At 39.3% G+C, this 23922-nt stretch overlaps 2 protein-coding genes across 2 annotated transcripts; both read right to left on the bottom strand.

Moving 5' to 3' along the window:
- Nucleotides 1-7299: 7299 nt before the first annotated feature.
- On the bottom strand, nucleotides 7300-8244 carry LOC101606524 (olfactory receptor 502-like). Its single transcript, XM_004650900.2, has one exon. The coding sequence runs from the start codon at nucleotides 8242-8244 to the stop codon at nucleotides 7300-7302; it is 945 nt and encodes a 314-aa protein (XP_004650957.2).
- A 10479-nt stretch (nucleotides 8245-18723) lies between these two features.
- Nucleotides 18724-19656, bottom strand: LOC101599414 (olfactory receptor 481). Its single transcript, XM_004650698.2, has one exon. The coding sequence runs from the start codon at nucleotides 19654-19656 to the stop codon at nucleotides 18724-18726; it is 933 nt and encodes a 310-aa protein (XP_004650755.2).
- Nucleotides 19657-23922: the final 4266 nt, after the last annotated feature.

The following is a 23922-nucleotide window of genomic DNA, read 5'->3' as shown; positions in this document are numbered from 1 at the left end:
GTGATTACTTTTTCTTTCCTGTAAGTATTGGTGTACTTCCTTTTGATAATATACTGAAAAATTAATTCAGGTAAGTGTCTCTAAATTTATTTGATATTTCATGTTCTAGTATATTAAACCATAACCAGAAAATGGATCACTTTAGCATGGTTCCTTCAATGTGTCTTCTGTTTATAGGTGCTTTACAGGGATTGATGTGAGATATTCCATTAAGACCTTGAGAAATGTAGGAAGGACAATCTGTTTTAAATAACAATTATTCAATATACATACATTTTACAGTACTTTTTATTATTTATTTGCAAGCAGAGAGAGATAGAATAGAGACAGACAGAGAATGGGCATTCCTGTGTCTCTAGCTGCTGCAAACAAACTCCAGCCACTTTGTGCAACTGGCTTTTATGTGGGCAATGGGGAATCAAACCTGGGTGATTAAACTTTTTGGGAAAGTGCCTTAACCACTGAGTAATCTCTCCAACTTCATATGTACAAATTTTTTTTTTTTTTTTTTTGGTTTTTTTGGTTTTTTGAGGTAGAGTTTCATTCTATCCCAGGTTGAACTGGAACTCACTATGTAGTCTCAGGGTGGCCTCAAACTCACAGTGATCCTCTTACCTCTGCCTCCCGAGTACTGAAATTAAAGGTGTGGGCCAGCATGCCAGGTTCTTTTTATTTTTTAGTTTGGTTTATTTATTTGACAGAGAGAAAGGGGGCAGAGAGGGAGAATGGATGCACTAAGGACTTCAGTCATTGCAAATGAACTCCAGACACACACGCCACCTTGTGCATCTGTCTAATGTGGTTCCTAGGGAATCAAACCTGGGTCCTTTGGCTTTGTAGGCAAGAGCCTTAACTGTTAAGCCATCCCTCCAGCCCTCCATATGTGCATTTTTATAGCTAAAAATATAAAATGTTAGTGTTATATAGTAAACCTTGAGTAAAAGAAGTATAAATAATTTTAAGATAAAAGTTATTATTTCATAATTTGTACCTAAAAGAGATGACAACTGGTTTTGACTAATAAATCATGATGGAGGAAAATACAATCTTCAATCTTTAACCTGAAGATTCACTCTAACTTTCTGGCTAGTCCTAGTTTTATAAAACCCTGTTTTGTATCCCTAATACTTCCTAACCACTAACTGACTTTCATTCAAAGCTTCCTTTGCATGCATTGTCTCATTTTACTCTCCCAATGTTTTGATAAATCCTTATCATATTTTTACAGATGACAGAGTTGAGGATTCATTTAAACCATTTTCCCAAATATTTTCAATTATTAAAATTAATTCATATTTAAGATTCAGGTTAGATTGGATGATAGCATGCAATATTTAGACCACTGCTTTTACCATATTCAAGCGCCTTAGTAATTGTTGCAGAGTTGAGAGCTGACATTGCCTCCCAGGGCTCTGTATGGGCTTAGAACTCCTCATGCCAGGGTCTTTCAAGCTCTTCTCTATAGTTGCAAAGAATCAAAAAATGTAGACACAAAGAAGTCAGGTATGGTGGTGCACACCTTTAATCCCAGCACTCAGGGGGCAGAGGTAGGAGGATTGCTATAAATTCAAGGTCACTCTGAGATTATATAGTGAATTCCAAGTCAACCTGGGCTAGAGTGAGACTCTACCTCAAAACAAAACAAAACAAAATGTAGACACAAAAAAGGGTAAATTTTTTTAGAAGAGGAAAGATTTATTTTCTTTTAATTTTGTTCACAGTTTCAGTCCGTGGTCAGCTGACTTCTTCTTTATTTGGTTCCTTAGCTGAGACAGAAGATCATGGCAGTGGGAACGTGGGGCAGAGGAAGGTGCTTATATCATGGAGAGAGAGAGAGAGAGAGAGAGAGAGAGAGAGAGAGAGAAGGAGAACAAGGAGGGTGAGGAGGAGGAGAGGGAGGAAGGCCACAGTTACAGTAAATTCTTCTATGATCTTCTTCCAGAATTTAGGCCCCTCTTTCGAAAGCACAACTTCTTAAACTGTGGCCACAATCCCCTGGGGTCACATAACTGTGGGAATTTAAAAAAATATAGTCTTAGTAAAAAGGTTTCTGGGTATAAGCTTATGAAAGATTTGCTTTAAGAGAGGGTATAAGTAAGAGGGAGTAGAAATAAAGCAGGAATGACTCCAAAGCCAAGGGAGACGCCCCAAAGCCCTGCTGGGAGGGCTCTCAGAGGGAAATGCACATAACCCACAAGGCAACTTAGATCAGATCCTTTCATAAAATCCTGTAGAGATGAGCTTCGTTGCCTAGTTCCAATGTACATCCATGAGCTTGATTTACGGGTGGGACCAGGTGTGTACAGACTCAGAAATGGCCCACTGATGGGAAGCCAAGCTCAGGGCATGATAGAGAGGATTCAGGAAGCTGCTCCTCGTCTTCACCTTCACCTTGATGGATCCAACTGAAGTTCTAGTCTCACTAGGGCGGAGCTTCATGTATATTCTTTGGGGCGAGTGTCCCTAGCTGACTACTTTTCACATGATTGCCTTGCTTCTCATCTCTGTTATAATGACCACTGAGGCTTCCCAGGTAGATAAGGGAATATCATTCATCCAGTCATTCCTTTCAAAATTATTTGTTCAACATTAAGCACCTTCTAGAAAGTGAGTAAACCCTGAAGTAAGTTACTAAATAAAGCAACTGTTAGGGAATTTAGATTTCAATTGAGAAGGTACTTGAGAATGAATATTTTAGATAAGAGCATAGCCAGTGCTTATTATACCACTTCCTCTGGTGAAATGTGAAAGAAAACAGTCATAAGAGGCTATAAGTGGAGATATTACATCAGATACTAATGAAAGTCATGAGGTCATAAGGAAATATCTTAAAAATCTATATTCCACTAAATGAACAACCTATATATGAATGTTAGATGTATATGATCTACTAAATTTAAACCTAGATAAGATAAATTAAATAAATCTAGAACAAGAATCAAGACTAAAGCAATTTTTTTCAAAAACTCCCATCAAGAAATAGCCCATGTCCAGATGGATTTACTGTAGTTCACTCAGACATTCAAAGAAGAAGTAAAACAAATGCTGCTCAAGTGCATGGGAGAGCTCTCACTTCTGGTGAAAGAGAAATTGGTACAGCCACTATGGAAATCAGTGCAGCTTCTCAAAAGGCTGAAAAGGTATCAATAATTGACCTAGCCATACTACTCTTAGGCACATACTGTTAGGACTCTACATACTACTATAAATATACTTGCTTACACATGTTCATTATTATTCTATTCATAATACTTAGGAAACTTAGTCATCTTAGATTCTGATTGATTAATGAACATGTTATGAAAACGGAGATTTATTCAGCTATAAAGAAAATTAAACTATAAAATTTAGAAGAAAATGATAGATCTAGAAAAGATTATACTAGTGAGATAACTAGGCTCAGAAAGACAAATGGTCCATGTTCTTTTTCATGTTATTCCCAGATTTTGCATTTTTAGATTTGCATAAATTTGGGTGAGAGTTAGTTGAGTCTACGAAGCTAGAAAGGAGCTATGAGAGGAGAGAGATTAAGGGGATCAAAGGGGGAATGGATAGTACATATGAAAGTAGAGGGTAGAATACTAGGGGTGGAAATGATTAAGTGTGACCAAGAGAGGGGAGAGAAATGGAAGACAGGAAGGTTTGGGTATATTAGCAAAACTAAAGAGGTTATGAATAAGCCATATGGAAATCTACTTTTTAGCTAATTAAAATGTAAGCTAGAAAAGAGAGTTTTGGCAGAAGTACAGTATGAATGTAAAATACCGTGCCCAGAAACCATAGATTGTTTCAGAAAAATCCCAGTTGCAGAGGTGGGACACCTCCCAGTGAGTTGTTGCTCTAGGAGGCGCCAGGGGCCACCGAAACAATGCAGGCCATTGCCAATGTTCTTGGTTGTCCACCAGAACTATCTGGACAGACCATTTTTCTAAAGACACCACGTACTTTGATGGCAAGTTGCTGAAAAAAATCAAGCTGAAACTGATCTGGAAAGTTCCTTCCTGCTGACTAGCTGCCATGGTGCTGGAAAGGACTATGCCAGATGCTGGGGGAGAAAAGCCAACAAACTTCTAGAGCCATGACCCTGTGAGCTACAGAACTGCCAAACCAGGCAAGATGTGCCCAACAGTGCGATAGTGGCATGACTGCTGTCTTACTGTTGGCACATATTCTCACATTCAAGTGTGGTAACATACTAGTAACTAGACTACTCCTGCTATCCACTGGAACACTAAGCACTTATTTTATTTTATTTTTGTTTTTTCAAGGTAGGGTCTTGCCCTAGCCCAGGCTAACTTGGGTAAGTAGGCTCAGGCTGGCCTTTAACTCATGGCTATTTTCCTGCCTCTACCTCCCAAGTGCTGGCATTAAAGGCATGCGCCACCACACCCAGTTATTTTTGTTTCTTTCACCAATGTTAGGATGTTTTCACCCATTACTGTTTTGACTATCAACTTCCCCTTTGCCATTGTCCTTTCCTTGTGGAGCACGTGACATCTTAATGTTGACTCAATTTCATTGCCTCGCAGGTAGGCACAGTTACAACTTCTGCTTATCTTCATTTAGAGCCCCTGTATCTTGGTTCTACGGCTCCGTCTTCTATACCTTCCCTCTGTTATTGAGCCCAACACAATCATTTAATTTTGATGATTCTGCTTTTCCGTTTTATCATTTAATTTTAAGTTGTTTTGCCATTTGGGTTTTTGTTCATCTTTAACTTTAGGACATAGTCATGCATAATTATGCATATTTAGGCATCTAATGTGATTATGCAAATCATGAGTATATTAAGTAATGATGAAATGATGGTTATTACCTGCTATTATCCATTACCTGAAACACGTATCATTGTCGTGAGAAGATTCCAACTCCTCTATCTGGACTGTTTTGAACAAACAGTGCATTGTGGTGTGTGGCTCTTTCTTCAGTCCACTGCATCCCATACCAGAGTTCGCCTGTGTAAGTATAACATCGCCAGTGGGTACAGTGTTACAGCTTATAATTTGGTTCTTGTTCTATTTCTTTGCCCACATTTCTATTATCTTCATCTCTTTCAATACAGCTGGTGATTATTTATGGAGGCTTTTAAGTAGGTGCTTTAATAATCTGTGTCCAGCGTACTCGCCATCAGGTTCACCTTAGTGTTTCTGTCTATTATCTCATTCAGTTTGTAATATTTTTGGTTCTGATTATGACTGGTGTTTTCATTGGAGAATGGACATTTTTTGGATACCCACATCCCTTCCTAATAAAGAATTCTGATTTTCAGGCCTCTTTGCTTCAGAAAAAAATCCTGCTCACTATTAGTCTACACTGCTAAACAGAAGCGGAGAGCTGGTTCACACTTGCTGTTGCCAGGAGGGGCGGGAGCACAGCTTCCCATAGTCACACGCAGGAGAGGAGGTTACAGGGCTGAGCACAGCCAACGCAGCATCTCGCCAACTCTACCACCAGGGACAGTGGAGGATCATTTCCCAGTGGGATTCCTGCTTCAGCCAGATAGAGTAGAAGGGAGGGTGAGGTGAAATCACCCCTGCTTTGTGTCTTTGACACCTGGGGGAGCAGGAAGGTAATGTTGTTTCACTAGTATTTGTGTGAACTATGGCGAATATGATCCAAGGTTGTCTGTTCAGAGAAGATCACCTAGTCCCCAGTTTTCTCATTAGGAATGACAAGTGTTATTTTCTATGACGCTGTGGATGGTCCTAGAGCAGAGGGCGTGCCATGGCAGCTCAGAGTATGGGGAAGCATAGGGAAATCTAAGACTCACTGCTACATTGTTCCTCACATTCTGAGCTGTCTAAGAAGTTGTTCTCCTTTACTTTTCAAAGTTCCTCTCACCTTGATTTCCATATCACATTTGAAGTTTGTTGCATAATAAATTCCAAAAAGTGTTTATCACAATTGACATGAAAGCTTTTGATGGGCTTTGTTTCAGAAAGGTATTCTAGTACAAACTGGCCTGCCCTGTTCAGATGTGGGGTCTCCATATTTACTTTGAACAGCAGGTGGTTGATAGAAGGAAATGTTTTAGATAAAAGTCCCCCGGTAGTGTGTGTGCTTTAAAAGATGTCAGACTGTGAAAAGAACATCTGTAACTGTGACCTTTCCCTTGGCCTCTAGTGCTTATTTACATCCTTTGCAAAACAGTCGTAGTGAGCAGAATCCAGGGTAGGTGCACCGTCTGAAAATCCGCAGTGTGGATGCACACTTTGAAAATTCTGGCAAGACTTCGTCCTGATTTCCAAAGTCCAAAGCAGGCTGGGGACAGAAGTCCTTCCTCTTCTGAGGACGTCCGTCTTGAAGGCCTGACACTCATTGCACAGGACACATCCACAGGAGGAAGGAATACTCTACAGTTGTCATTGTGTGCTAAACAACAATCTTATCTAAAAGTATCATCAATAGCATATTGGGAGTGGTGTTAGATAAAGCATTTGTCAATCACATCTTAGTCAACTTAACACTTGAAATTGACCATATTACTAGTACTATTTATTGTAAACTAACTGTGAAAAGGATTCGATTGAAAGAGAAGAACTGACAAATATGCTGAGTTTGAGTCTCTCGCATGTATGTTAAAAGTTGGGCACAGACAAACAAACCTGTGACCCCTGCAGTGTGGAGAGTGGAGATCTGAGAGTCACTGAGGCTGATAATCAGCCAGACCAAAAGAGAATAGCTGCTTCAGGTTCACAGAGAGACTCCATCTCAGGGAAGCAGCATGGGAAGGGAGACAGAGGAGGACACACAGAGCTCTCCTCTTAACACGCAGGTGCCCACAAGTGCACCACACTGACACCCATGAACACACAAAGAAAATGGACACAATCATAAACAATTATGTTTTTAATTTATAGAAGATCAACAGCCTTTAAAAAATATATATTAAAAAAAACTTGGTGTGGTGACGCATGCTTTAATCCCAGCACTTGAAAGGCAGAGGTAGGAGGATCACCATGAGTTCGAGGCCACCCTGAGGCTACATAGTGAATTCCAGGTCAGACTGAGCTAGAGCGAGACCCTACCTTGAAAAATAAATAGTTGAAACTATAACAGAATTGTTAGGAAATGACTTTGTGGGAAACAATTTGTTATTCTTGATCATATATACAGGTTTGTACATGAAACTCACCATGAGCCTACAATTTACTATTTAATATATAATTTGTTAAAAACTTCCACATTCAGTTAAACATATATCAAACATAGATTTCAAGCACAGATACTTAGTTTTATTTCATTATTGTTACTATTGGATATTATTACCATACTCAATCCAACAAAACAAGAAATGCCTTAAGAAAATATCTTTCTACTGAGCACTCTCTTCAGAGCACCCTTAATCTCATTATTCCTCAGACTGTAGATGAGGGGGTTCAACATGGGGATCACCACCATGTAGAACACGGACACCACCTTGTTCTGGTCAGTGGAGAAGCTGGACTTGGGCATCACATAAATGAACGTGATGGTTCCATAGAAGAGAGTGACCGCGGTGAGGTGGGAGGCGCAGGTGGAGAAGGCCTTGTGGCGGCCCTCCGTGGAGCGCATCTTCAGGATGGTGATGAGGATGTAGGTGTAGGAGACGGCTATGACAGACACTGTCACCAAAAGGACAAAGGCAGAAGAAAATGAGGCAGCAATTATGGAGACACTGACATCAGAACAGGAGAGTTCAACTAAAGGAGCAAAATCACAGAAGAAATGATTGATTGTGTTTGATCCACAGAAGACAAAAGAAAAGAAGGAAATGGTAAAAGAGGAAGCAGTAATAAAGCCCCCGAGGTATGCTACTACAAACAACTTGGTACAGACTCCTGTGGACATTTTCGCTGAATAAATCAGTGGACTACAGATGGCCACAAAGCGATCATAGGCCATGGCAGCCAGAAGAAAGGCCTCAACAGGTCCAAAGAAAGTTGCTGTTCCAAGCTGGATGCCACATCCCAGGTAGGAGATGGTGTTCCTCTCCACCAGGAAGTTCACAAGCATGTTGGGTGTGACAGAGGATGAATAGCATATGTCAGCAGAAGCCAAGTGGCTCAGGAAAAAGTACATGGGGTGATGGAGCTGAGAAGAGACCCTGATGAGAAGGACTATGCAGAGGTTTCCTGATACGGTCACCAGGTAGATGGACAGGATGCCCATGAAGAGGATGACTCGCAGGACTGGGTCGTCTGTTAAGCCCAGTAAAATGAACTCCGTCACTGCAGTGTGGTTCCCATCACCTAGGAAATCCATGGAACAGCTACTGTCAAAACAAAGCTGTGATGGACACATTACATGAAAGAATTTATGCATCTATAGTTTCATTTTTATTAACACATGGATGGAGGTTATTACAAACCAATACCTCATTCAAGAAAAAATTGACTAACAAGTGATGTTTTCCTCTGGCCCTCAAGTGTTTATTTATGGTTAATGAGTCTACTTTAATATTTGTTTAAAAATGAGCTAAAACTTTGCTCCAAATAATGTATATCTGTTTTATATTTCTACATAGCAAAATAAGCAATATATAGTGCAGCTGTCCAGATGGCTCAGCAGTTAAGGCACTCGCTTGCAAAGCCTAAAGACCCAGGTTTGATTCCCCAGAATCCACATAAACCAGATGTATGTGGTGGCATATGCATCTGGAGTTTGCAGTGGCTAAAGGCCCTGGCATGCCAATTCTCTCTCTCTCAAATAAAATATTAAAAAGAGAAATAACATATAGTAAAATATGCTATTAATATAACCTATGGTAAAAGTAAACATGTAGTAAAATATACAAAAATTTACTTTAAATAGTAAAATATATAATATACATATAGAAAACAAACATACAATATAAAGAAAATATTCTATGTAAATAAAGTAAAATATACCTTAGTGGCTTTGCAGCTAAAGATTTTAAATGTAAAAGATGTTAAAATAATGAAATAGTTATCTTCTGTTTGACCCTGATTTAAAATTTAAACACATGATATTTTGTAACGAAGACTTCGATGATCCCTACTGAATGTTTGTTAAGTCACCAATAGAGATTTTAAAGTTTATATATATAATTCTGCTTTCACTTACATGAACTACTATTAAGTACTTTAATTATTTCCACTTTTCAGTTGAAAAAGTTGAGTTTGAAACCGTTAAGTAACCGCGGTTACAAAAGAAGTGGTAAAATGAGGATTGGGCCCCCAGGCAGGCTGAACTCAATCTGTCCCCTTGCTCACTATGCGCAGCTACACAGGAGGAGCTGCCCTGAAACGGAGAGCACATGTAAGTGTAGCCTGTTCGCTTTCCATCTCTGTGGGGTTAACGTAAAAGACGTGCTTTGTCAGTGCAGCTCTTACAGTCTACCAGTGGAAGAAGCCATTTCCAAAGGGCAATTTTTAATGTGTGACATACATTTTTCTTTGGTACGACAGAGAGAAATCCAAAGGACCTCAAGCTAACATTATAGATGTAAGTACCTATTGTTAATTTATTAAATAAGTTAAATATTTCTACCTAAACTATTGCTTTATAAACTCTCTTGAAATAGCAATCTATTTACCATGTAATCACATTATTTAGAACTTTTTGACGTAGGGTCTTGCTGTAGCCCAGGCTGACCTGAAATTCACTATGTAGTCTCAGGTTGGCCTCAAACTCACAGAGATCCTCCTACCTCTGCCTCCCAAGTGCTGGAATTAAAGGTGTGCACCACCTCACCCAGCCAGAATAGTATTTTTAGTGTTTGTCTCTGCACACACCAAATCCTTGCCTAATGTAACAATATTTTCTAAATGGACTATGACAAAATTAAATACTGTGATTGTGAACACAGCACATTTTAATAAGTATTTAACCTAAAAAAGTTTAACCAGGTTCTCATAGCCGGGGGTTAGATTCTTACCTCCTGAGATGTTGGCATTATATATTCTTATTTTTGTCCACTGTGTGGGACAGGAGCATTCAGCTAATAAAATAAGTTTTTCCACAAGATATTCACTGACAGTAAGCCATGAGAACATTTCAAAGCAAGTAACACTATAGCATTTTTTATTAAGTAGAAACTTTATATGGATACATCATATGTTGGTACCATCATTACCCTCCTCCAAGCCCCCACCATTGAAGATTATACATTGTTAAAGATTTATACATTGTTAAAGATCATGTAGCTTTCTGATCTTATTTGTAGATGAATAGGAGAACTTTGATAACTGAGTCATGCCCAATCGCTCATAGTAATTTGACTACGAAAATCTAAGAGACTCAGCTAAAGTGTTTCTTTTTCTGTTCTTTCCCCTCTTGTTTTTCCTTGTCTTTCTAGATGAATGCTTGATCTAGTTTTATTTGGTTCTTAAGTATGGCTTATAAATTCAGGTACATTTCACACATATTTTCAAAGAAGAGACATTCTCCAATGGCAAATTAAAATGAATAAATCAGATTCACTCACAAAGCCAATATCTTACCTCTTGAGTTGAAATTACATGTAAATTAAGTATGTCAAAGTTCCTCTGATCTTACAGCTGCTATTCTGTGTCCTATTTATCTTTGCACATAAGTCTCTGAAGAGACTCTGGATTCAAATGTGAATTTAAATCCACCAGGGATCATAATCACTTTCTCAGGTGATTACTAAACAGTTCATTTCACCCCAAACAACTAATTTTTAAGGAGTCTGTCAGTCTCAAGTGCTCTCTTTTCATGTATTTGTTGGTAGACTTTCATTTGATAATTATATATAACAAATTGTCTCAGATAAATACAGGTTTGATATTACATGTTAAAAGATACTAAACCAATAATACCTAATCAAGCATTTTTGCTCCTTTCTTTTAATGCCTGTTTGGTATATAGGTGCTTTGTTTTACATATGTAAGATACTTCATTAAGTACCTTGAACAATGTGGGAATTACATATAAAGTTGAGTTTTAAATATCCCACATAGAAACCCAGATTGGGGTCTTTAGTGGAAGCTGGATGGGATGAACTGGTCAGTCTGGCCCCAAGCACCATGTCTAGGCACTGCCATGTTTTTGGGAAAAGGGAGTCATCTCTTTGCCTGGCAGAGGTCTTTCAGTAGGAGGTGGGGACCAGAGCTGGGATAGTCTCTGGCCCATTCTTCAGCCATGTACTTCTCAGTTCCAGATACTGCCTCCTCTCTAGCAGCTGTACCACAACAAGATGGTCCAGGCCCCTGAGCTCCTAAGCCCAACTTCCCTGATTTACCAAACATTTCCCTTTGTGGCTGGAGGGCTCCTGCTTCCTCTAGTCTGTCTTCCTTGGACCTTCCCTAGTTGGCCACGGCCTACATTTAACAAACTCTTGCCCTGGTCATATCCCACACTGGGGATGTTAAATCTCATATCTCATTTGAACCTCAGAACCTCTTCCTAAGTAGTGATTATCAAACCTATGTTCCAGATGAAACTGGTGGGCAGACATCTTGCCCTTGGCCAAGACTCTGCATTACTGAGTGGAAGTGCTGGGACATATAGAACTTGTTCTGATATGCACACTTTTGGAAAACACGTGGCTTGGGGTGAGGCTGGAGGTAGCTCTGCCCGAAGGGAAGCTCTGCGGCATCTATGACAACAGGGATCAAGCCGAGTAAATGTGTGTCAATCTCTGCACTTCCTCTGCTGGTTTGTTTTTAAGGAGGTGGAAGGCTTGCTGAGAATCCATTGGTCTGATGCTCTGCAGGAGGCCTGGCTGCTGGGCCCACCTGCCGGGCCCCTGTTGCTGGGGCAGGGTGCATCCCACTGTGAGTCTCATGTACATAATAAGGAAGGGATGGAAACTATTCACGCAGATGATTCTCTGGCTGAGAATCCTAGTGCCAAGAAATCAAACTCCAGGCCCAAAGACCCCAGGTTGTAGGAAGAGGAAAAAATGGAAAAATGATGTGATGCTGCAGGGTGGGAAGGGCAGGGGAGAATCTCTCTAGAACTTCTTCACTTTCTCTTCTGAGAAAGAGAAGACCAGAGACACAGACTCACATCCTCCTGTGAGATTTTAGGAAGGAAGGTGGGGAGACAAAGCATCTTCTCCCTTATCGGCTCAAGGGTATTCCTCGTCTCCACTTTCCAGGGTCCCCTCAATTGCCTCAGTCACCACTCCGGTGAAGTAAACCTCACTGCCACTAGGGGACTGGGGCCAGGGCTCATCTGGCTTCTGAGGTCTTCTGTTAGGACAGCAGAGAGACCTCTCCAGGTCTCTAACAAGGGGACCCTGAAAGTGCTTTGGGGATAGTGTGAGAAGATAGTCCTGAGTAAAGACGTTGGAGAGAAAAAGTAAAAGCAAGAGGAGTCAGGGGCACCTAGCAAATGGGAACTTTCAGGGTTCCAGTTCTTCAGGCTTCAAAGGACAATTGAGGGGACTGAGGTAGATGAATTTATATTGTCCCAGGACCTTCTGAGTGTGAACTGACTGTAAAGGAGGAGAGGACATAAAGTTAAAACAGCAGCTGGGCACACAAGGCATAAGAAGTAATAGACTTAATAGCACCAAAAACGATATCATAATTTCTTTCACTATAGAGACTCAGAAATCCATTTCTAAAGCTGTTCACCAAATGGCACAGTAGTGACTGTCATGGTCTGTTTTCATAGAACTTGTAAAGCAGATGAGACATTAGCAGAATTTATTTTTGTATAATTTATTCATGCCAGTGGCACAGGTTACTCTGAGTTACTTCAAGCACATTTAAATCTACACTGTTTTGTATAATTGCCATTCTTATCTTTTGACTTTTGGAATTAAGAAGGGAAACTTCCTGGGCTGTATAATCCAAATATTTCAAGGGATATTTTTCTCACTGGTTATACTTATCTGCTGGACATTCAAGACTAAGTAGGCAGTCAACTCTAACCATGTATGTGTGTGTATGTATATATGTATGTATGTGTTTCTGTATGTATGTATGTATCCTCCCTTATCCTTCCAATTAATTATTTTCTGATACAACAAATCTCAAATATTTTACAGTGTCTTGGCACAGTTGATCCCTGGACCTTTAAACTTTATAGCCACTGTCTGACAGGAAATTGAGAAATGTTTCACTATCTTTTGAAACCTCCTCTGTTGGACCATAGAAACAGATGTTATTTACACACTGAAGGACCTGAAATTGAGTATGGGACAAATAATAATTTCTGTCATTAGACAGCAAACCCTTTTTAGTTCAACTCTCACACCCTACTGATAACATATTTTAACCCTTCCTTTCCATTTGAACCCTTTACCATGCAAAGTTTCTCTCATATAAATACATGTCTCCTTTTAAAATTATTTTATTTATAATTATATGATTTTGAAGCATCTCTAGAAGTCACTTATATTGTATAATAGTTGTAACTGTCACATGAGATAATGAAGGAAAAAGGGAACAGAAAGTGAGAGAGGGATTAAGGGAGGGAGAGAGGGAAAGGAATTAAGCTGAAATCTTAGGAATGAAACATAAACAAGAATTTAGTAGTTGTGTTTAATAGTAAAAGAAACACAGAAGTGATGAGGATGAATAGAATTAAAAGACACATCAATAGGAAACATTTATCTTATACAATAAAAATGCACAGTAAAAGTGTATATATATATGAAAATAGCTAATGTGGATAATTAAGTTCAAGACAAGACGTTGAGGTTAACAAATGTTTGAAGACATAGTCATCAGTAAATCTCCACATTAATAAAGTATCATGAGCTAAAAATTCAAGAAATCTGAAAATTCCAAACGTGATAAATATAAGAACAACAACATTTATGCAAATTATAAAAAGATTATAGAAATCCAAAAAGCAAATAAGCTGAAGAGGAGAGCATGTGGCTGAACAGTAGAGGACAGGCCTAAGTCCTTGAGTTTGACCTTTAGCACTGTGAAATGAATGAATGAATAAATAAATAAATAACATGTACAGTTAAATGCTTTCAGGGAGAGAGAAATTCTCTTAAGAAAGACAGAGTGTTGACTTTCAAAAGCCATGATAGAAGCTAGGAAACAAAATTCTATAATTATGAAGAGATTTTTAACTGGTATTTCAGAATTTTACCCAAAACAAAATATCTCTCAAAGCAGAAGATAAAATAAAGAACTGTTCTGATATGAAATCTGTTAAATTCATCATCAGTCAACTTCTATTAAAAGAAGAAGGAAAGTCATTCAGGTATAGTGTTTAAAACAAACAATGAAGGGTGGAGAATTAGCTTAGTGGTTAAGGCATTTGCCTGTGAAGCCAAAGGACTCAGGTTCGATTCCCCAGGACCCACATAAGTCAGATGCACAAGGGGCACGTGCATCTGGAGTTTGTTTGCAGTGGCTCAAGGACCTGGTGTGCTCATTCTCTCTCTGTCTCTCTCTCTCTCTCTGTCTCTCTGAATATTAAAAAAAATGAAGTATATCATAAAGAATATTCCATACAGGGGCATAGTGAGGTACAAGAGACAAGGAGGCAGCAATGAGAGGAATAATTATGAAACCGCAGTGTCTTACATGGGTGAAAAGGTGATGGCACTGTCAACAAGGTTGTAGCCTCAGATGAAAATAGGAAAAAAACTGCTTCCAAATAGGCTTATTTAAACAAAAATCTTTATTGAACTGAATACTTGCACAAAATTTAAATACACAACGTGACTTTTTTTTGACAAATGCATGAGATCAAATGAACAAAAGCCAGGCATAAAGTACACACACACACACACACACACACACACACACATGAGTGTGTGAGTAGGAAAAATAAAGGACTCAAATGAAAAGTCACACATACAATTATGATACACAGTGATTTTTATAACCCCTAGGAAGTTACCTCTTGCTCTGCTACTTTTCACCCTTAACACTTTGCTATAGACAGTTTATTTTACAGAATCTTGCGGCATGTTTATGATGCCCTAAATCCAATCCATTGAAGAGGAAAAAATTATCACTGAAATTTGCCTTAGATTCTTTTAATATCCTAGATCTTTTAAAATCTATCCCAATTCAAATGCCCTGCCTTCCAAGTAGCAATCTACAACCCTGTATTAAGTATAAAGTGCCCAAAAAGTGTACGAAATCAGTTTTTTTTTTGTTTTTTTTTTAAATTTATTTATTTATTTATTTATTTGAGAGCGACAGACACAGAGAGAAAGACAGATAGAGGGAGAGAGAGAGAATGGGCGCGCCAGGGCTTCCAGCCTCTGCAAATGAACTCCAGACGCGTGCGCCCCCTTGTGCATCTGCTAACGTGGGACCTGGGGAACCGAGCCTCGAACCGGGGTCCTTAGTCTTCACAGGCAAGCGCTTAACCGCTAAGCCATCTCTCCAGCCCGAAATCAGTTTTTGATTGTTCTCAGTGGGAATATTTTATTGTTATGGTTTCTTGTTTGTTGGCTCTCTGTAGGTTAAATGCTCCTTACTATTCATAATTGGCTTTTTCTTTCTTCTTTCCTCTCACTTTCTTTTATTTTTACTTTCTTTCCTTTTTCTTTCTACTCCCTTTCCTTTCTCCTTCATTTTCTTTTTAAAGAGACACATTTCCTAGCATATACACCTGCTGTCTGCATTCCCTACTTTTCTAGGAGTTAATTAGCTGATGGGGAATTTTGTGGTGAAAACTAGCTATGAAATTATACTTATTTATTAAGCCTACTTTAACAAAATGCCATATGCTGGGTGTCTTAAACACAAACTCTTTGTGTCACAGTTATGGAGGCTTGAAGCCTAAGGTCAAGATGAAGCCCAAGGTCAAGCTTTATTGAGAGCTGGCTCCTTGTGTGCCAACTCTAGGAGAATCTCTTCCATGTCTCTCTCTTAGCTTCTCAAAAGTTTTGGCATAAGAAGCATTACCCAGATTGCTGTCCTCATCTTCACTCGAGTTTGTCTTCAATGTTTTGCATCTAAACTTCTCCTTTTAACAAAGACACTAGTCATGCTGGCGCAGGAATCCAGAGTGCTCCAGAGCAGGATTGTGACAACTGATTGCATCTTCAATGAACATTTTCCCAAATCAGTCACATTCAGAGGCACCTGGGATTAAAAGTTCAGTATGCGGACTTTGGAAGGACACAATTCACAGCAAAACTGCATCCCAGGGCTTCTTTCCTCTTTTCTCTCCCAAGAGAGCTTTCTCAATGCTCTTGACTGCTTTTGTCCATACAGTAAGACCCCGGGTAAAGATAAATTCTCACTGGTAGGCCGGGAAGGTCTGCCCAGTGACAATGAACAAAAGCGTCAAATTCTAGGGCTCAGAGTGTGAAAACAGGATTACAGGTTTAGCTTAGTGTTGGAATGTTGACCTAGCTTGCACACAGTCCTGGATTCAGTCCCCAGTACCAAAACAAAACAAAACCAAAACAGAATACGAAGCACAGGCTTGAAAATAGAAAACATGTTCTCTAATACCAGTTCTTCCATGTCTACAGGTAACAACTTGCTCTTCCTTTTGGTCGCACAGCATGAAGTTATCTCTTCTCCTGAAAGGACTGTAAAAGTGTCTGTTGCAACCACATCTCTTACATCTGGGTGAATTAATTAATTTAAATTCTTTAGAGTTGAAATCCAGGACAAGCCTCTGTGTGGAAGTATGCTAGTCAACTGGGGATCATTCACTCTACTAAATCAAAGAGGCTGAGATAATGATGAGTAAATGTGTGACATATTTCCCTTTGGAAAGAAGGAAAGGGAAGGAGGTAGGCTGACTCGCCATTAAGATAGGTGTAAAGAATTGGACAGATGGCTTAGTGGTTAAGGCGATTGCCTAAGGACTGAGGTTCGACTCTCCAGATCCCATGTAAGCAAGGTGGCGCATGCACATGTACAAGGTGGCACACTCACCGAGCGTTTGATTACAGCGACTAGAGGCCCTGACGTGCCAATTCTCTGCCTCTGTCTCTTTCTCTGTGTGTGTGTCTTGCTCACTCTCTCTCTCAAAAAGGGGGGCAGTCTGTTGGGCCTGCAGTAAAGGCCACCCCATGTCACCTGGAGGACCAAACCTGTTAGGATTTGGGTATAAAATACCCTCCACAGCTACACGGGCTCATTTATTGGAATATGTGTGTGTATTGGTGGTGCTGTTTTTGGGATGCCATGGGACCCTTGGGGACTGTGGCATGGCTAGCAGAAATAAGACACTAAAGATGAGCCTTGGTGGTGAGATGAGCTTCCGGTGGCCCATGCCCTCTACTTCCTGGGTGCCTCCATGATGTGCTGAGCCCGTGGGATGTCACCATGCTTTCCTCACTGTGGTGGGCTGTACCCTCCTGACCTATGACCACAATCAATCATCCCTTCTTTAAGTTTAAGGTATTTGGTCACAGCAATGAGAAAAAAAAATAACTGATAAAAGGCTTCAGGAGAGGTGGCATGGATGGAGAAATGAAACAGAGAAATATGGCCATTTTAGTCAAGGAACACTGAATTTGAGAGTGCTGGGGGAAAGGCCAGAGAAGAAACTCATCTGAGGGGATAATGAGAGAGGGAGAAGTGTAGAGGCTGAGGATAGACCCTAAGCCAAGTGTGGAGGGGAAGGTGAAGAGAACTGCCAGAGGCAGCCAGTGAAAACCTCCAGTCAGCAGAATGCAGGCTCCTACCATGATTCTAAAGCCTCCCTTTGTTGGGTTGAGGTCAAACACTGGAGATTCCTTTGTTGTTTTTTTTTTTTTTTTTTGCCTGACGGTCATGTCTGTGCAGACTTCAGATCAAGAATTCTCACACTTGTGAGAGTATAAACTCATAATGCCAGTCAGAAAAGAGGTATAAGTTGTTTAATTCCAGAACCAGATCCCAAGAAATTCGAGTGGCTGAAAGAGGATGATATTTGTTCTACCTGACCCGTGAATAACCCAAGAATAAGAGGTCAGCTTATAAAATAGTCCCTCCATACTGTCTCAGGACCTGTCCAACACTAATTGCTAATGATAAAAAATATATCAACTAAAGCACCATCAGAAGTTATTGTATAAGAACTAGTAGAGGCAGGGAAACATTACTGAGGCAATGGTTGTAGCTATGCAGATTGTGAACGCAAAGGGAGTGCTATAAAGGAGGGACTGGACTTACTTCCTTAAGTGATTATAAGAGCACTGCGGCAAATGCATTCTCTGCTTCAACCATAATTCCTTGTCCACAAGCCATTGTTCAAAGACAAGTTCACTATCTTATACCAGAGAAATACGTGCACCCCAAATTCCATTCTAGTACTTATCTATGCGAACTTCAGTCCATAATAAATCTCGCCTGAGATTTATTCAGTTCTTTCTGTTATGTGACTTGGTTCTTGTAAAGGTCAAATAGTGAATTCATGATTTTTGCTCTGGATTAAATTAAAAGACAATAAAAGGATTTTTTTGCTAAGAAATTATTTACCACACACTGGTAATACCTTTAAAGAAAGTGATTTGACTACCTTACTTGTCAACTATACCATTATTACATACACATCTACTGGAAATTTCATTGCCAAATGTTACTTTAACTATTAAATTTAAAGAAATGTTATTTCAAAATATGTCTACTTCAATAATAATACTGCAAGTTATAAGAAGGAAGATTTTAAGTTGGAAGTTGTTTTCTGAAATATTCTTACCTTGAACAATTCACATTTCAGTTGGATTCAGCCAATGGTCATGTAAGTAAGAGACACATTTCATATTATAAATGTATTTGTAGAGCCCTTTCACTATATAAGTTAGTAGATTAATAAATATCAAGGAAGTATAAAGCACAAATAGTCCCCCAGTCATTCATTCTGTGATCTAGTTCAGGGGAGTCAGTGTGCTCTGGCCATGAATTTCCTCATGGCCTCTTTCACCTCCTTGTTCCTCAGACTGTAGATGAGGGGGTTCAACATGGGGATGACCACTGTGTAGATCACAGAGGCCACCTTGACCTGATCGGCCGAGTAACTGGACTTCGGCATCACATACACAAACAAAACTGTCCCATAAAACAAAGTGACTGCGGTGAGGTGGGACGTGCAGGTCGAGAAAGCCTTGTTCCTCCCCTCAGTGGAGCGCATCTTCACAATTGAGTGCAGGATGTGCACATAGGACGCTATGATGGTAAACAGTGTGCTCACAAGGACAGACGCAGAAGAGATGGCAGGGGATATCTCAGCAATATAAACATGGCCACAAGAAAGCTTCAGGAGGGGAAAGAGGTCACAGAAAAAGTGATTGATTTGATTTGGACCACAGAAAGTTAGGTTCAGTAAACATCCAGTAAATGATGATGCATTCAAGCAGCCACCCAAATAGGAAGCTCCTAGAAGGAAGAGGCAGACCACTGGGGACATCTGGGCAGAGTAGAGCAGGGGTGAGCAGATGGCCACGTAGCGGTCATAAGCCATGGCGGCCAGCAAGAAGCACTCTGTAGTCCCAAAAGCGACATCAGAGGCAAGCTGGACTACGCAGCCGGTGACCGGGATAGTGGTTCTTTCTCTTAAGAAACTGATGAGCATGACGGGGGTGACAGAAGTGGAGTACCCAATGTCCACAAAGGCCAGATGGCTGAGGAAAAGGTACATCGGAGTGTGAAGCTGTGGGCTGCTTCTGATTAGGAGGATTATACTGATGTTTCCCACTATAGTCACCATATAAACTGCTAGAAAACCCACAAAAAAGATGGCACATAATGTAGGATTATCTGTTAATCCCAGAATAATGAACTCTGTCACTGCTGCTGTGTCATTTTCTGTCTCCATTTATTCCCTTAATGTTGCCTGTTAAAACCAGAACCAGAGTAGAGCAAATCAGTTGAAATTATTTCACTTCATAATTATATATAAATAATATATATAATGTGTATATTATATATACCTACATAATCTGCAAACTAAATTTTAAAATGGAACTTGTGGCTTTCTTATTAAAAAGTTTGTGTAAATTTGCTTTTCACATTCCATAAAATATGATAATTGAGGACTCAGTTACTTTGGGATCCAACCATGTAGTTCCTACTTATGCATCATAGAGCAAACCTACTCCCTATAACCACAAGAAATATATGAATGGGGCTGCAGAGATGAGTTAGCGGTTTAGGTGCTTGTCTGTGAAGCCTAAGGACTCAGGTTTGATTCCAGGACCCACTTAAGCCAGATGCACAAGGTGGCACATGTGTCTGGAGTTCATTTGCAGCAGCTAGAGGTCTGAGCTTGCCCATTCTCTCTACCTGCCTCACTCACTCACTCACTCATAAATAAATAAATAAATAAATAAATAAATAAATAAATAAATAAAGGATGTATGTAGCCTGGCATGGCGGTGCATGCCTTTGAAAAAAGAAATATATGAATGGAAGTTTACAAAAATATTACTAATGACACAAAAAATAAGTAACTTAAATAGTCATACAAAAGCCTGCTCTCATTTCCTATCCCAAATGTGTTTCTTGTTCAGAATTATCTTAGCAAATGCTACTTCCATATATGTCAACAACTGGCCACTAAAGCTCTGTATTTATGACTTGCTTATTTTCCTGAAATAAATTAACTTACAACCTGTTATAATAATTGATATCAAGATCTAGATGTCGTTTATATTCAAGATTTTATAAGCTCAATAGAATTTTCATTATATCTATGAGCTAACCCCAGGACTTATCACCATGCTTTTTAATGCTGAGGGAGTATTTGAAGCAGTGAAAAGAGTTAGAGTATTGGTATGGACAGATGGACAGAAATGTTTAGTTTCATTAGCTCTAATAAGTAATTACTAGAAAACAAACATAAATGTATTTGGCCTAAAGTGGTAGGATGGAAGCAGGCAGCTGGGTGAGCTAGCAAATTATATTGAAGGCAAGGCTGGTCAGCACTTCAAAATAATGTTGCCTTTGTTCAAAATCTAGTATGTTAACCAGGGCAGGAATATTCATACACTCACAGGACTCTAAGAACCAGCACAATCTTTACAGTTCTTGCTTTTTCTTGAAGAGCCTCTATTTGACAACTGAGGAAAACATACCTGTAATGCTATCAGCAACCAAGCTTCCTAAGAAGTCTGTTCAGTTCCATGTGAAATATGGCCATGGTTTGCCATGGTGTAGACAAAGCTTGGACTGTCAGAATTCACAGGCTGTGGACTTTTCTAGACAACAACCTAAACCAGAAACTAATCACATATTTTTATAGAAAAATATTTGTTTGAAAGGCATAATGTTTGCAAAGTTGGATTTGGTTACCATCATGGCAGTCAAAGTGACATACAGAAATACCACAGAATGTGGGGCATCTACCTTTCTTAGAAGTGAATGAAACTACAGTAAACGAGAAAAACTGCCTAGCATCTGGTTCCCTAGCCATAAAAAGGAAAGAATACGTACCTCATGGGTTCCCTTCTTTACTTATATGGTGCGGATAAAAATATCAACCACTGTTCAAATAATGAAGAAACAACAAATTCATAATCCCTTATAATTACCTTGAAATAATTTGTTCCTTCTGGGAAGATATAGGAAAATCAAGTCTTTATTTATCCTTAAAAAATAAGTATAAACCAGTGACACAGCTGCAGTGACAATGAGCAGAGGCTCTTAAGAACTGTTGTTGCACAGCAAAGCCACATTTAAGTGTGTTTTGATCATTTTGGATAGAGTCCCAAATTACTCACTTCCCTTGAAATCACAGACTAATGACATCACATTTTTGGAAAATCACATTAATAATCCAGTGGGACAGAGCAGTTACATGTATTTGTCTGCGGAGACAGAGAAAATGTGCTCATAATTGTATAAGAGTATTAATGAAACATTTCATGGTTACCCAAGGGTGTCATTTGCATTTAATGAAAGGATTTGAAAATTGCACTATTTTACTCTAATTATATTTTTGATCAAAATGAGAAATGTGGCTATTCTTGTTTGTTGCACTTCTGAAATATGACTATATTCAGTGGTTTAGACTCCATGTGATATATGTATTTAGAAAAAAAAATTGGGTTCACCCAAAGAGTTTAGTTTATTATCATGCACCAAACAAATTTTCTTATTTTTAATAACTTAAAATCATGTGTATAATTCTCTTGGTTACTATTTCCCCTACACAACACTAATTCCTCAACACTGCATTTACATAATCTTTACATTGTATTAGATATTATAAACATTATAAATACAAAAAATTAAAAGAAAAGAAAATATAAAAACTACAACTAACAAAAGAAGTCATATGCATTTCCCATGATTATTAGTGATTTATTCTAGAACATTCACAAACATTTTTTTACCATGTACAACTGCAACCGTGACTGACAAGTTATTATACTCATAGTGGATTCTTGTGATATTCTTAAGCTATGGCACAGCCTTCCTGAAGATTGAAAGTCAACTGTGCTTCATGAAGGGTTTGAGGAGCCCACTGGGCATCCATCCCACTTTGGAATAAAGCAAAGCCAGCTGATTTGCACTATGCACATCCAGCAGCTCAAACAGCTCAGCTCTAAAAAACCTCTAGACTGCAAAGCTCATCTCACCTACAATCACATAGCTCCTTTAGTATGTAATAAGCCAAAACTGTGATTGATGAGTGATAAAGATAACTTCCCATCCTTTCCAGAAAGCATCCCAAATTACATCTGGGGAGGGACATTAAATTTATTTTATCCCAGCCAACTATCTGACATGTTATTCATATTACTTGCCATTATATTTGAAGGTCTTTCTCTCTTTCTGAAATGAATGTATTGTCCATGACATTTTGTATCCATATTTAATGATCTAGTGCTAGAAATGCTAAATAGATGTTTGGTGAATTGATGATAAACCATTTAAACAGCTTTTGTATTTTGTATTTTTGTCATTGTGCGATTGTCACATGATACTACAACAACTCACATCCTTACTCAACTCTAAACCATTCTTTCACTACATTCCTCTCCATAACCCTTCTCATAGAAGACTCACTCCTTTTTTCAGTTGTATTTCATAATTCATACTTTCCTATAGTCCTTCTGTAAATCAATATTTGATTATATTCCTCCCTACAAACCTTTTCATGAAAGACTATTTCATTTCTTTAATTCCATTGTTTTATATTAGTCCTTCCTTAAACCATTCTTTTTTAAAAAAAATTAATTTAAGTTTAGGGAGAAAGAGAGAGAAGGAGAGAATTGGTGAGTCAGGGCCTTAGACAGTACAATCGAACTCCAGATGCTTCCATCACCTAGTGGTCATGTGCGACCTTGTGCTTGCCTCATGTTTGTGCATCTGGCTTACGTGGGATCTGGAGAGTTGAACATGAGGCCTTTGGATTCAGAAGCAAGTACCTTATTTGCTAAGCCATCTCTCCAGCCCCTTAAGCCATTCTTTAGTTATATTTCTCCTCATGGAAAACACAGTCATAGTCAGTTTATGCATCAGGATTAGATATCATCATTGATGCCTCCCTGGCATCAAGTCACACACACTCCACCAGCAACAGTATCAGAGAACCCTCATCCACTTTGCACAAAGCCCTATGTTTCATGCCCAGTCCTACTTAAAATAGATGTGGTGGCTCACACCTATAATACCAGCAGCACCTTTTTTGTGTGACCTCTTTCCCCTCCTGAAGCTTTCTTGTGGCCATGTTTATATTGCTGAGATATCCTCTGCCATCTCTTCCGCGTCTGTCCTTGTGAGCACACTGTTTACCATCATAGCGTCCTATGTGCACATCCTCCACTCAATTGTGAAGATGCGCTCCACTGAGGGGAGGAACAAGGCTTTCTCGACCTGCACGTCCCACCTCACCGCAGTCACTTTGTTTTATGGGACAGTTTTGTTTGTGTATGTGATGCCGAAGTCCAGTTACTCAGCCGATCAGGTCAAGGTGGCCTCTGTGATCTACACAGTGGTCATCCCCATGTTGAACCCCCTCATCTACAGTCTGAGGAACAAAGAGGTGAGAGAAGCAATGAAGGAGCTGAGGAAATGGCTTATCAGTTAAAGCATTTGACTGTTAAGCCTAAGAACCCTGGTTCAATTCCCCAGGACC

The sequence above is a fragment of the Jaculus jaculus genome, chromosome 3, assembly GCF_020740685.1.
Source record: "Jaculus jaculus isolate mJacJac1 chromosome 3, mJacJac1.mat.Y.cur, whole genome shotgun sequence".
NCBI lineage: Eukaryota > Metazoa > Chordata > Mammalia > Rodentia > Dipodidae > Jaculus > Jaculus jaculus.
This window is presented reverse-complemented; position numbering and strand designations above follow the sequence as displayed.